This window comes from Juglans regia, chromosome 6 (genome assembly GCF_001411555.2).
Source record: "Juglans regia cultivar Chandler chromosome 6, Walnut 2.0, whole genome shotgun sequence".
Lineage (NCBI taxonomy): Eukaryota > Viridiplantae > Streptophyta > Magnoliopsida > Fagales > Juglandaceae > Juglans > Juglans regia.
The window spans coordinates 32,590,253-32,605,598 of record NC_049906.1 but is presented as its reverse complement, the minus strand read 5'-3'; the positions used below and the strand labels follow the sequence as shown (position 1 = coordinate 32,605,598).

General features: G+C 34.5%; 1 protein-coding gene across 6 annotated transcripts; it reads right to left on the bottom strand.

Annotated features, from left to right (window-relative positions):
• Positions 1–78: 78 nt before the first annotated feature.
• LOC109021547 lies at positions 79–8,671 on the bottom strand. 6 transcript variants are annotated; one of them, XM_019004198.2, is made up of 11 exons: positions 7,977–8,669; positions 7,231–7,488; positions 5,971–6,213; positions 5,625–5,777; positions 3,908–5,313; positions 3,182–3,261; positions 2,989–3,070; positions 2,794–2,919; positions 2,523–2,629; positions 1,389–1,546; positions 79–592 (listed from the first exon to the last, which is right to left on the bottom strand). In XM_019004198.2, exons 1-11 carry the CDS (start codon positions 8,415–8,417, stop codon positions 353–355), a joined length of 3,294 nt encoding a protein of 1,097 aa, XP_018859743.2. In that variant the 5' UTR covers positions 8,418–8,669; the 3' UTR covers positions 79–352. The 6 variants fall into 6 exon arrangements, 5 of the variants coding, with proteins under 5 accessions (XP_018859743.2, XP_018859744.2, XP_035546825.1 ...); XR_004801706.1 differs by having other exon boundaries at positions 483–592; positions 1,297–1,546; XM_019004199.2 differs by lacking the exon at positions 2,794–2,919.
• Positions 8,672–15,346: the final 6,675 nt, after the last annotated feature.

The following is a 15,346-nucleotide window of genomic DNA, read 5'->3' as shown; positions in this document are numbered from 1 at the left end:
TGCCAATTGATGACACTGAAGTTTTTAGTTACAATTTCCTAGACCTAAATATGAGAAAAAAATCAGGACAAGCCGATGGAAAAATATGAATTTCCTTTGATGTTCTGTACTGTATTACTTATCAAAAAAAAAATGTTGTGTACTGTACAACATTTGTGCATAATTTACTGCTAAAAGAATACAAATCAAAGAATGCAAAACAAAGCTATTGACTCACCTCGCTTACAGCTGCTAAACAAACTATATACGGAAATGAGAAGGAAAAACAAAATTGAAGGCTAGATTAAAAAAAATAATAACAATAATAATGAAATGAATAGAAAACAAACAAAACATAAGAAACAAAAAGGCTTCATGGTATACATCTTACATGCAAAGGAGACAATGATGTTCCTGCATGGATTGCCTTCACCAATGCCACAAAATTGAACAGACTCTCAATGGAGAACCACCTGAGCTTCCATGTTACAGAGCTTGGACCTGTCTTTTCATAATTGCTGGCTGCCTTGCCAGCTTTGGCAGAGAGGAAGAACTCTGATGCATCACACTTAAGAGCTAATGTCACACACAGCCTCTCTCTAGCCTCAATGACCTAAAAATGAGGTTCAGATGTGAACTAAAATATTCTCCACACCTCCAATGACTTCAAGAAGAGGAGAAGAACAGGGAAAAAAAACTGTACGAAGTAATAAACCAATGAAGTAAGGAAAACAGCTACTAAAATTAAAAAACGATCTCTATGTTCGTGACTAGCATGGTATACGTGAACCTTTGGCTACCATCTATGTACACATCATCATTCGATTGAACGCTCAACAAGATATTAACAAGAAAGAGAGGACTAACAATGATCATAATAATCCCCTATAACATGCTGTCATCAGCAAAATGAAGAACATAAATGTCAAACTAGAAATTGGGAAAGAAAGGCAACAATCTTATCAGATATCAATTGCAGTACTGCAATTTATAAACCTGGAACATGCATATAACTGTAGGCAAACTTTTTTTTTGATCGGTACTGTAGGCAAACTAGAAACAGTACTGGACATAAATTAGAGATCTTGTTAGTTATCAATTAAGGATTATGACATCGTTATCCCACTGGAGACGAAACAATACATTAACTAAGAAGTGAAGTCAATAGAACATGTCATGTTTCATCGATAGAAACACACACCCATACACATAAAACACCACAATAAACCTACAAAAACAGAATTGCAGTAATAGAATCATGATAAAGAAAAGAAAGATCACGCCTCTTATCAATTGAGGTGGATGTGATGTATATACCTAGCAAGTGCTTATAAAGGTGGGCAAAATCTTTTTTCGATAAGATCAATGTAGACAATCTTGAAGAAGCATTGGTAAAGTCAATGAGTTACCATCTCAGATAAGTCGACAATGGAGCAACATGAATCGAGTGAGAAATATGGGGGCCAAGATGAATCCACTGAAAGGGAGCTGAAGTGCACAAGGTCTTCAACACACACAAGCAGATGCATTCCCATCACAAATAGTGATCTTGAAAGCCATATATCCTCTGTCACATGTTAAAAGCAAGTACCAAAATGAAAAATGTATAGTCATGCAAAACAAATCATAAAAGCATAAATTCTTTAACAGATATCCATGACTTCTTTAAAAAGTAGGATGTAGACTAAAAAATAAGAGTTGTGCACTAGTCTCTCAAGCTTGAGTTTAAAAGGAACATGTGGGTTTCTTTATTTTGTCCAAGAAATATCTGTTCATCCACATTTGCGCACTCATGAGAAGTATATGTAACAAGTGAACTGCCAAACAATTTTGTTGATGGAATACTGATCCAAGGGGTATCCAGTCCAAAATAATGGCAAAATCTTATCTGACCTACAAATTTCTCGCTAATTCCTGAATCTGAATAGATATTGGATACAAGCATCCAAACAATACACTACATTGATCATCAGCATGAGCTGTCTTTAATCTATCCATGAAAACAAACAACAGCTATGGATATAGACAGTCTAGAGAATCATCGCATAAAATTTGCTAAAATTATAACCATCAACTTTATGGATTATGCAAGTTTTGTCAAGCCCGTTATAATTAAGGTCACCCACTTTGCATGGAGTTGAGCAATCCCATCCAGATCAGAATTTCATTTCCTCATCGGCTGAAAGAAAAAGGGTCAAGTTTGTTTTTATGGAAAAGGCTACCATATACAATCACTGAGGCCACTGAGACAACTATGGTGTCACGGGAAAAGCATCTAATCAAACTGTGTTTTTGACAGAACAAAAAATATCCCAAAACAACTGTGACTTGAGCCCAATCAATAATGAGTATTAAATATTATCTATTATTTCAAAAATATTTACAAGACTCTTCATTGTTTGTTTTCAAAATCCTTCCTGTTATGTTCAATCAGTTTTTCGTGAATCACTAAATTTTTTTTCTTCCAATGGAAGTGAGCTATCAAATTATTCTCAGGTACATCAGATAAAAATGACAACCAGGTGAACTAGTGAGAAGCATACCTCCATTGTGGTTGCACCAGAATAGCACCATAGAATATTGGTACAAGTTCACTTTTGAACCTCCACAAATTTGTTTCTCAAACAACTCAACCTGAACCTGCTCCAAACTGCCATTTAAATTTCCAAAACCAGTCTATCATGACAAAGAAAAGGAAAAATGCATATATAACCTACAGATTTTGAAGCTAAATAAATATAGCATAGAAATAGGACAGAGGCTCACAATAATGCTAAAGCAATTTCTAAAACAATGTTGTGGGCCATAAATCACCTTTGTAAAGAACAGTTATCATTTGCCACAGAAGAATCAAAAACTTTCAAGGTACTAATTAGTTGCCTTGACTTTTCGATGCTTCTAGTTATAAACAGGTACTCTGAATCCCTGTCAATGTACAACCTAACAAAAAAAACCGTTTTAGGAGAATGACAGCTTCTACGATTATAAAAAGAACCAGAAATCACTAACCTCACAACCTGAAGTCCAAGACCAACGGACACCTCTCTAATATCTTCAACTTTGTGGCAACCTGCTAAACTTATGATAGTTCCTGCAATAAGCCCAGCATTCATTAGGCTGAAAAATCAACAAAAGAAAGTTCCCAATTGATCAGCATTAATTGCAAAATCACTTAAAGTTACACCTGCAATCATATCCTGACCTGATTGATCACCTGCGACACCAATGAACAGAACATACAACTTGTTTTCACTGCTCAGTACCAGACCCACCTCTCTGCATCTGGAACAATTGATATAAATTAAACATCAGAACGAGAACTTGTGTCTATAAATTTTTTAAAATCTCTGGATATTGTTAGGTTCATTGAGGAGTCAAATAGAATGAATACAAATAAGAAGTATATATAACCTTCTGAGCGACAATATCTTAGAGAACACAATCCAAGTATAGAAGAATAAGAGAGTAGATATATCAATTTTTTTTTAATATATTTTAGAGATTCCAAAGCTCAAAATGCAGCTGTATCTCACTGATTTTAGAGCGTAAGAGAGTTCTTGGGTGAAAACATAGAACTGGATATCTCCCCACGGAGTACATAAATAACAGGGGTGATTCATGGCATCAATTGCAAAATTCATAAGATAAAATCCATCTACTTATACCACTGAAGCAAAGAGTAGACTCATCCATAAATATAACGTAAACAGAAAGAAGAAAAATCAGTAGCTACTCGACAAAAGAAATTCATGATGATAAACTGCCAAATTTATGCACAGATGTATATTTTTGTAGTCATAAGCACATACTGTGTGCATTCATATATACATTCAGCTAAGGCTAGCTAAGTAAAAGAGAATACGAAAGGAATATTTAAAGAAAAAATAGTATGTATTGTACATTCATTTTTCTACATATAAATATTCACCTCTCTCTATACTTGGATTGAGGCACAAGTACACAATCACAACGCATATACTGCTGAGAAGTTTCATGCATGCTGGAATCTGCAATATTTGTATTGAAATAGTTCTCAACAAAACCATCATCCCCAAGTGATGAGCACCTAGACCCAGGAAATTTATGAGCATCATCCATTGGTGGGGTTACAATTGCATTTGTCCAAGTCTGTTCAGCTCCATGAATATCCAAATTGCCATTAGATTTAAAAAACGACTCTTTCATGCTAACCACATTATTCTCCCCTTCTAGTGGTATCACTCTTTTCTTTGATTTCCTTTTGCCTTTTCTCTTCTCCAAATAATCAGCCTCTTGGTTGAAAATTTGAGAAAGTCCATCATCTAGAGTAGCAGCAGTAGGAAAATCATTGTTGTGTGAATGGTAGAACTGTTCTGAATTTGGAGATTTCTGCATTCTGGAGGTTTGGTCATCACATGAATAAGATATACCATTTTCTCTTACAAGAGGAATTTCATGTCTTTGGTCAAAATCCTTATCCTCAAAATCAATTGAAGATGAGTGCTCTTCAATATTCCTAAGATAAGATTCATTCAGTGACTTATCAACTGCAGATATTGATTCACAGAAATCATCATCATTACAGCTGGTATTACTATCCGATGATGCCACCGAATAAGAATTTGCAGATAGCTGCAAAATTTCCTTGACTAAGGTGTGGCGACGATGAAGAATGCCCTCTTGATAATGAGGGGGAGATCCAGGGTAAGCAGAAGACGAATGAGACTCTGATATATCATCAATGGCTGATAATGGTGATATGATGACATTTTCAACCACCCCATGAGCACCTTGGATGGCAAAAATATCAGAGTGGGAACTTGTAAATTGCTGATGCTCCTCTTTCAGATCAATTCCCCCAGCCAGAAAAACCCCACCACCATCATTCCCCAGTGAACTAACTTGGGTGAAGTATTGATTAGCAGGCAAAACAGTAGACATATCTGCTAAGGAGTTATCAGATTCTAAAATATTTGTACCACTATCATCTCCAGAAGCTAGAACAGAGTCAGAGACATATCTCGAACTATCGCCAAGATACCTTTTACTTGACCTTTTTTTTGTATAATTATCTTTTTCATTATGCATTGTTTTCCCAGTAGGTTTAGTTATTTCCACAAAATTCTCAGAAGCATGATCCATCCACACCCTAAACTCACGTAACCAAAGAATGGAACGCTCTTTCTTCATGAGTTCAACTCTATTCATCAAATCAGCAATTTCAGCTTCAGCATCAGACAGAACACTCTCCTCTCTGCTTCGAATCTCAGCATCACATGACACCGACTCTGGGTCAGAATACATACATGTGTTCTCTTCTTCATTCTCAAGAAAAACAAGACGGGATGCCTTTCTCTGTTGAACATAACACCATTAGAAGACTGCCTAAATTAATACTAATAAAGAAGCATAAGCAACATACCAGTACAGAGTACCAAAAATTAAAAACAAAAAAAACTACTTGATTTTAAAAGGGATTGCACACAAAACATTTCAGATGTTGGCAAATGCACTTTCTCCCACTGAACTTCTCCAATGGAGCAGAAAAGCAGGGTCAAGCGTCACATTAATTTTTATATTAAAGAAGCAAATATTGGGCCTTGAACCTAGATCTTAAAACTCAATTATTGATTTCCATAGCCCTATTAATTTTAATAAATGCATACCCTCTTTTGGTTAATGTTCCCCCCCTCTTCTTTAGCTTCATCTTTTGCAGGAGAATAAAAGCCAAAGGTGGCAGGTCGCTTCTGCCTGCTGGCAATAATAATTTGCCGTTGCCAGTACTCTCTGTTGCTCATGTGCTTGTCATCTAACTTCAACTAATCAGCATACAACAGAAAAGGGAAAGAGATTGTGAGTTTAGTAGGGGCATGAAATTGAGAAAGAAATCATGAAATGCTTGCTACAAATATTATGATTAGTTAATTCCACTGCACACAACAATGGAGTATATCATAATTTCAGGAAAAGAACAAAATGTCACAAAAGGAAAATATTTAAACCATGCCTTACTTTATCTAGATGAGTAAAATAGCTGAATACTTGCGCTCTATACCATCTGGCACAACATAATGGATTTCCTTCCAACCATAAGCTTCGTAGAGATGGAAGGCACACAAGGAACTCTATCTCTGAAAAATTGGAAATAATGTTGTAGGAAACATCAAGCCCTTCAAGTGACTTCAAATTCTCAATTCCATGCAATGTGGTTAGAGCATTGTTCCTCAAAACAAGTTTACCAATACGACAGGAGACCTGCACAGTCCGACATCATTGGTACATGGTTCCAGAGCTAATTCCTAAACTAAAAATTAAAAACAAATGGCAAAGTAGTTGGCACTCACACTAAAGATTGATGCATACCATTCAATATCGGTAGTTTTCCAAAAACAATTATTGATAAACCCAGATGAGTAAAACAATATCCGACATGGGAAATTATTAGCATTTCAAGATAAAATTTACTAATCTAATATGACAGTATTTTAGTTTCACGTCATGCATAAAAAAAGTTGGAAAATCTTTAAACGTGTGAGCAGAACATCTTTAATATTACCAAGCTAGCATGTACTATGTTTATGTGGCATGCGGAACTTTTCCTCCAAACACAGCTCAAACTACCAATGGGCTAGTAATACCGACATAATACACAAATACCAAGTTTAAGTCACGAAACGCTCCCCGTCTCCATTGACAAACCACAAGTTTAGTAAAATGTACAGTGCTCTATTAAGCATGATCCTGCATCTATGATTGACTACTTAAAAACTACTATGATATGCAATGTAATAATTAATACCTAAAGAACTCTAACAAGCCATGCAACCAATAAAGAACACCAGAAAGGTTCCATCATCAAAACTACAAGAAGCCAAATTTAGTTCAAGCTCCACATGCTATGCAAGCAAATCCTAGAGTTTGAACATTTAAACAGTCTGAATAAGCTTTTTATTTTCTTTTTCTTTTTCTTTTTTCTTTTTAAACAGTCTAAATTTCCAGATGAATAAAGCACGGGTTGTCCACAAGTGTGTTTTCCATATGCAACTATAATCACGAATAACTCACTGAAACTAATACCAAAAACTAAACACTCAAGATGAGTACATATAGGCTGGAGCTCCTTGTAAACTCTGTACAATATACACAAAAACATACACATGGCACTAGAGCTCTCTGATCAAGAATCTTACAGGGAACAAGTTGAAGAATGGACCAAGAAATGTACTACTAGGCTAATTATATTAACGCAAGTCAAATGCTTCAAGTAAATACCTCCCTGAAGTATGAAATTGATCTAAGGTTATTAAAACCAAGATCCAGGTGCTTCAATTTGGCACACTTGCGAAGGTTATCCACTTTTGCAAATTTGTTGCGGCTAAGATCAAGAGTTTCAACAGCAGGAAGAAGTTGCAAAGACTCGTCCATTAGAACCAGGCCATTACATGCACACGAAACAAAGGACAACCGGTTCCATAGGGGAGAGCCTTTTATCTCAGCAATTCTACTAGCAAAAATATGCCGTAGAGCATCCTAAATTATACGCAATGTCAAAGAAAAAAGCAATTAGCTCCAGTAGCAGACCGAGTGATCATACCATTGAATTCACATATCACCCAAAAGAATTAAAAAGAATTAAAAATTCCAAAAGAGAAATTTATATTTCAGACGTACAAAACTATAAAGTAAATTGATAGTACTAAATTCGAGAACCATAAGTGCTTCGTAACATCTCTTGAAAGATAAAAATAAAAACTCTAAAAATTTCAGAACTTCATGCTTCTTTTACTTTACAGGACCAGAAAGCAAAATAGGTGTAAAAATTCCATTCGAGTTATGTATGCATCACATTTAATTTCCATCCACCAAACTCAAGCATTTCTAATGAATTCTGGTATGCTACATAACAATTTTAGTTCCCAAATCCAAATTCAAAATCCCATTGTGTCTTTGAATTTTTCCATTCCCTTAGCATCTAAACAATTAAGCAGATAAACAAACAAACAAACAAACAAGCTCACCGTGGAATTGTAGCATATGATATTTTCCAAGGTGTGCCTCAACTCTAACAACCCTCGGGCCGCGGTGGTGGACAAATCACAGCCTCTGAGCTCCAGAACCCTCAGCCTACCGAAGGGGCGCAACGACAGCGGCGTGGGGTCCCGAGACGGCGGTGGTAGAGTGGAGACTACCTTGAGCGAGGGCAGAAGTCGGAGAATCCGGCGGAGCTGCTCTAGCGCGCGGTAGTCTCCGAGGTCCGACACGTAGGCGCGGAGGTAGTCCACGGGCGTACCGGCGAGCAGGCTCTCCAGCTCTTTCAGCGCCTCTAGCCGCGACTGCACGTAGTGCAAGCCCGCCGGGTTGAGCTTCAGCACGACGGAACCTTCAAGCAGTGGACCGGTCTGCCCCTCGATGAATTCCACCAACTTCTCCAGGTACCGATCCCCGGTCACAATCGCCATTCCTTAGGGGCGATCTTTTCTCGAACAATTACGGTTTCTATTGACAACAATACATAGAGCAATCTCCGGTCAGAGTATAAGTACATCAATGTATCCGCATATGAATGGTGTGAACGGGAGAGAGGGAGAGAGTCAGGAAGGTAGGAAGTTTCAGAGAGAGAAAGCGAAGGGGGGTTTGGGAGGGATTGGGAAGAGAGAAACGGCCATGGCTCTCGCGTCGAGTGACAGAAAGAGAGACGGTGTATAATGATTCGCATTATGCTTTGTCGTTTTGGAAAACGTGATTTTTAAACAAATAATTATAAAATAATAATACATGTATATATGAAGAAGAGACCTTACGGAGGGACACCTGGCATGCATGCAGTACTGCATGGTTCTGGCAAAACCGCTGGCTCGGCTCCTCCGCGGCTCTGCTGGTCCTCTCATGCATCGGTCCACGTCATCTTGGGATTTTCCTAAAAAAATTGATAGGATTAGAAATGATATTGTAATCTGGTCGTGAATTATTTATTATTTTATCTATGAATACAGTATTTATGTATTTGTTAATATTTTATATTTCACATAAAGATAAATAATATGTGAAGTCCGTAACTCTTTCTGAAAAAATTAGATAAATCTAAAATTGATATGAAAAAATTATTTTTTTAATAGTAAACATTTCTTCTTTTAAAATGAGTAAATGTCGCGCATTTATTTTGAAAGAAGTAAATAAATATAAGATCTACATAAAAAAATTAATTTTTTAATAATAGACTCCACTCTTTTTCAAAATGAATGTGTGGCGCTTGCACAACTCATGAGTATATCTAACATTAGTTATCTGAAAATATAATATTTATGCATTTGTTGATATTTTATACAAAGATTTTATATACAATCACTTTTACGAACTCTTTGCGCACTCTGATTAAAATAATTGAATAAATATAAAATACATATAAAAAAATTAATTTTTTCGGAAAATTGTTATAGGCACAAAGAGATTATATAAAGTAAACTCACAAATTGATGTGGTTTCATAGAATCCGTTAGATTTACTTCATAATAAAAATAATTTTACAATCTAACGTATCATATCAAACCACATCAATTTATAAGTTTATTTTTATATAATTTCTTTATAATTATTTTTTTTTTTAATAATGAATCTAACTTTTTTCAAATGAATTGCGCGAAATTTGGATAGCATTACTTATATGCTACTAGCGGTAGAACTACGTGCGAGGCACGTTTGCCCTGTATTACTATAAAATAAATTATTTAAAAATATAAACATTTAATGTATAAAAAAAAATAAATGAGAATAATATAGCTCATTCAAATTGTAACCTATAGTTACATGGTGTACTACATGTATTTTTAATGGAAAATACAAGTATGCCGCCTGAGTTTGCTTCTTCATTTTGATTGTTCATGTATTTATTTTATATTTTTATTATGATTGATGAAGTAGCTTTTAATGTATTAATGTATTTTTTTTATTTGTTAAAAATATTTAAATATATATTAAAAAAATATGAAAAAAAAAAAGAAAAAAAATATCAAACAAGTGCTCAGAGTGACATTATTCTACTGAAGGAATAAATCTTCACAATCTCTTCACTCTCCATATTCTATATTTTTTTTAATTTTTATTATTTTTTTATCAAATATTTATTATATGAATAATGAATAAATAATTTCAAATAATTTAAAAAGATTAAGTTAAAAAAAATTAAAAACAATATTAAAAAATTTAAAAATATAAAAAAATGTAAAATATAAATTGTGATAGAAATTGTATAGTAAAACTCTTATAAAAAATGTAAAATATAAATTGTGGTAGCAATTTTATAGCAATTTTGAAAAAAAAAATTTTGATAAACATGCATACATAACTAATAAGATATAACACATAATCCAAATATAAATAGCAGAAGGAAAAAAAAATTGCTTAGTAGTAAAACAATAGTAAAAGAGGTATAATTACAAAATTATACGTTAAAAATATTTTAATTTTATAATATTTTTTATTCAACTGTTATGTCTCATTTCTTAAAATCCAATAATTACTTAATTCAAAACTACTTCTCTATTATTTACAAACTTTCTTACTACTATTCATAAAATTTTTATTTCATTTTTTTTTCAAGCATCTTTTAGAGTACAACTTTATGCATAATATTATTTTTATTGAGTATGTACTCTATTTTATCAAATTCTTTAATTCAAATTTCAATTTTTAAAATTTTCAACATTTCAATAATTGGTTATGTATTATGGGTAACACTGTTAATATTGATGTTATTTTTCAAATGGCAAATCTATTCTGTTTATTTTGGAATTATAAAAGAAGCAAAATTATAGTGTAAAATCAACTAAGATAGGTGGAACTAATTGAATAAAATATCGTTAGTGAATGTTTTAAGCAATAGTAATTCATTAATTAAAATATAGTATTATTTTTAGATTAATTCAAAATTATGGTTTTAGATGTGGTATCACGTGTATATACCTATGGGTTTAATATAAGTTATAACAAATATCATCTTATATTTATATGATTTATCTTAGCATATGTTTGGATGTAAATGTGAGATGAGATGGTTTTTTTTTTTTTTTGAGAAGACAAATGTGGTAGATCCTCTTTTAGAATTCATATTTGGGTTTAATATAAGTTATAAAAAATATCATCTTGTATTTATATGATTTATCTTAGCATATGTTTGGATGTAAATGTGAGATGGGATGGTCTTTTTTTTTTAGAAGACAAATATGGTAGATCCTCTTTTAGAATTCATATTTGAATCTTTTATGAGTTAAAAACAGCTCAAAGTCCATGCAAAACAATTATTGAGCTAGTATTCAACTATCTATTATCTCTTCAAGTGTTAACATTAAATAATTAATTTAAAAGATCTTAAAATCAGAGAAGTAGATTAGATTATTTAAGACAAGTAAGAAATGTGTATGATTTTAAGCATCAACCATTAATATTCCAACAATGATAGTTGATAATTTTGAATTGTTAATTCACACTACGAAATAAAAAAGTTAAAGGATTCATACTTTTAACACTCTCATAAGTAGCTAGTTGTTAGGATATTTTGTTTCCACTTTTAACGTCACGGAGCTCAACTCAACCTATGTAAAAAATTCAACAATGTAATATTATAGCAAGGACAAAAGCAAAGTTGTAAAAAAAAAAAAACAAAAAAATTTTTACTATTATTTAATCCTTTTCAGATGAAAAAATGTATAATATAGGAACATATATATTTTTTTAAGTGATTTTATACTAATTTTGTAGAAAAAAAAATATTTTTCCTAATTTTTCTCTCTCTTCTACGCGATCTTCCGCACGGCCGTTTCTCCTCCAGCGCAGCCCGGCGCCGCCGAGCGCCGGCCATCATCACCGCCACTACCGGCGTGTTCCCCTCACGCCGACGAGCAACCGTGGCAGCACCAATGTCGCCCACGCGCAGTCGTCGCTCTCCCCCGCGGAAACAGAACCGAAATGGGTTTATCCCATTTATCTCATATTGCGCCGCCGTACGCGGCCACCGAACCTCACGACCACGACGGACGAGTCGCCCTCAAGCCGGCGACCAACCCAGCCACCATCGAAGACCCGCACGCGCAGCCCTCCCTCTCCCCCGCGGAAAGCGAACCGAAATGGGTATGACCCATTTGAGTGCAGTTCCGCGGCCGTAGGGAGTCACCCAGGCCACCGCACCTCCACCAGTTGACACCGACGACAACCTCTAGCGGACCCAGCCACCACGAAGTTCCCTTTCCCTCTCCGTCGCACACTGGGATTTACACCCAGAAACCGATTTCTCACGGCACTTCTCTCCCCCTCTTTGTCTTCCAAGTGCCGTGAAAAAAAACAAATCTCAAACAGCAAGGAAAAAAAACAAAGATGCGAAAATAAATCGAAAAAGCAAAACAGAGATTGAAGAGAATTGCATATGCATACCAACGGTGAGAACAAATCTCAAAAAGCACGGAGTTTTTTTTTCTTCATCCAGTTGATTCTGAAAATTGTTCTGCAGATGGTGGAAAAGCAAGAGACGTCGCATTTCATCTCTTGTATGTAGAGGCCAGATATTTGAACTGTCGCACGACGAAAAAGATCAATCCTAAAATGTTTCTAACTCAATGAAGAAGAGTAAAATCCTGACTAAAAAGAAAGAAATTTCGTTGGAGAAAATAAAAAGAGAACGCTGGACAGAGATAGAAGGATAACAACTATTCATTACTGTAGATCTTATACATGCTTTTAAGTATATATATATATATATATAGGCAGGACAGGATATGTTGTTTCAATTGCTTGAATTTGAAGCTTTGAGATTGCCATAGGCAAATCCGATTTCCTAGAAAGCACTAGAAAGAATATGACCCGCAGAAGAATATATTGGCAGAAGAAATAAGAACCAATTGCTAGTTAAATACAATTCATCCAACATGTTACATGTGACCCATCTCTATATAAGTGGAACTTTTTTTTTGGAAGCTGTCCAAATCAATATCATTTGGAGTGTTCTGTGCAGAGCTTCTTGCGTGTGACAAAGAATGAAGTATGGAATTGGAAAATAATAAAAATCCTTCAATGTCAAAGGACCATTTTTGTGTGTGGAAATTGACATATGAGGCTTCCATTAATGTTTTTTCCCAACAACAGATTTCCACAAAACATCATAAATTCTTAAGGGATCCTAGGAAAATAAAATGAGATAAAAATTTTGAAAATAATAGTAAGATAGTTTGTGAATAGTAATGAGATAATTTGAATTAAGTATTTATTAATTTTGATAAAAAGAATTGCTACATATACAAAAAGATTATACAAAATTAAACTCACAAATTAACGTGATTTTATAAGATTTGTTAGATCTATTTTACAATCAAAATAACTTTACAATCTGACGTACCATATCAAACTATGTCAGTTTGTGTATTTATTTTTGTGTAATTTTTTTACGGTATTTGAATGATGTTTGCGAATAAAATGAGATGAGATGAGATGTAAATTACTTCCAAACATCCTCTTTCAATACTCGTTTTCCATGTAACATAAAGTTTTAGGACCTAAAATAGAACAGAGATAGACACATAAAATAATCTCACGATGTTTATGACTACATGAGTAAATTTCGCGAACAGTATTAAATGCAAACGAACCTTATGCTCAATAAATTCCGGACAACAGCTCTTAAAAAAAATGAAACGAATACGTTTCCCTTAATTAGGCCTATAAATAAGTCAGCACGCATGTTTTGTTTTTGAATATCTCTAACTTCCCCAATTCAAGCTTCAGTTTGTTTAAGTTTGATTCATTAATTCTGGACCGTTCGATGATATTAATCATAACTTATATAAATAAATAGGTATAATTAAATTCATATTTGAAACAGATAATCCAACCCCAAATTAGAATTCTCTCTACTTAGAAACAAAACGTAAACGTTTAGTTTAATATATCAGAGTGTTGTATGACCTAGAACGTGAAATATAGTAGTATATAGTTATAATTTTTTTTTTATAATAAAATATCACATTCCATTCATAAAAAGGACATACAATTTTGACTTAAAAGTCAATTACAAACGTTAATAGCTCCTCAGCACACTTTCGTGGCTGACATAGTCTAGCCCAGACGATAGAACTCTAAACACCGAAGTCTAAGAGATCCGTCATTCACATCTCTGTCTCCGACAGAGTAAAACAGTAACCTGATGACAAAACCCATACCCCGAATACGCGAGGTAGGGTACACCAACCCCATACACCGCCAAAGCGGAGATGGGGACAAAACACCAGTTCGGACCAAGGTCCGAACAGGACACAAGAAAATACAAAGGAACACAACTAAAAACAACAGCAAAGGAAAAAGCTCCGATCGGCTGCGGAGGCGCGTGCAGTACACGCGCCACCTTGGGAGAAAACCGACGACCGATTTTGGAAGTTCCGGATCCACAGACCCCAACGGCGCCGCGCGTGGCCACTGTAGAGGGCCTCCCGGCGTCGCGAGAAGGCCACTAGCCGAACGCCTCCGTGGCCTTCTCGCCTCCGAGTTTTTTGGCCGCGCGTGCGAGCAACTCGCCACTCCGTATGGCGTCGCCTTCGGTCGGCTGGGCAACACCATGGAGAGGCGCGTGCTGATCTATTGTCAAAGACCAGAGCCGCTATTCCCCCTTATTTAGCCTACAAAACAAAACAATACAAAACGGAGCGGAGCGGCTATATGCACAGAGCGGACGTAGGTGGGGAGAGGTGGGGAGAGGGGGAAGGAGCCGAATCTCCCACCCCCTCGAGCCAAAGCTGTAACAAGCGCTAAGGGAGACGGGTTCGAGAGAGAACTCAGACGGGTTCGAGAGAGTATATAGTTATAATTTAAATTATTAAAATCACTATTTCTTATCTGTTTAAACTTTTGAGACGAGTAATGATATAATAATAATTGATTTATGTGCCGTTTGGATAATGAGATGAAATGAGTTGACATGAAAGTTGAATAAAATATTATTAGAATATTATTTTTTAATATTATTATTATTTTAAGATTTGAAAATGTTGAATTGTTTATTATTATGTGAGAATTTGAAAAAATTATAATGAATAAATGAGATGAGATCACTTCTCAATCCAAATAGGACAATTTTGTGTGTTTAAATTAGAAGTGAGATGAGATGGTTTTAAATTATTATAAAAGAGATAGACGTAAGTCTCACAAATAATTATATAGTATTTATAATTATTTTATTTTATTTATAAATATATTTATAAATAAGTAATAATAAGTTTTTAATGGGAAATGGCCAATTTGTTTTTATAATAATAGAAACCAATAGAAACCATTTTAAAAGTTAAATTTATAAACTAAGTAATTTAATTTGATATATTAGATTTATTTTATATTAAAATAATTATAATATGAT

Coding starts and splice junctions, on each gene's coding strand:
- LOC109021547 (XM_019004198.2), bottom strand. CDS start 8,417: ATGGCGATTGTGACCGGGGATCGGTACCTGGAGAAGTTGGTGGAATTC. Junction 7,489..7,976: donor TCATATGCTACAATTCCACG/GTGAGCTTGTTT, acceptor CGTATAATTTAG/GATGCTCTACGGCATATTTT. Junction 1,547..2,522: donor CTGGTGCAACCACAATGGAG/GTATGCTTCTCA, acceptor AACATGTGACAG/AGGATATATGGCTTTCAAGA.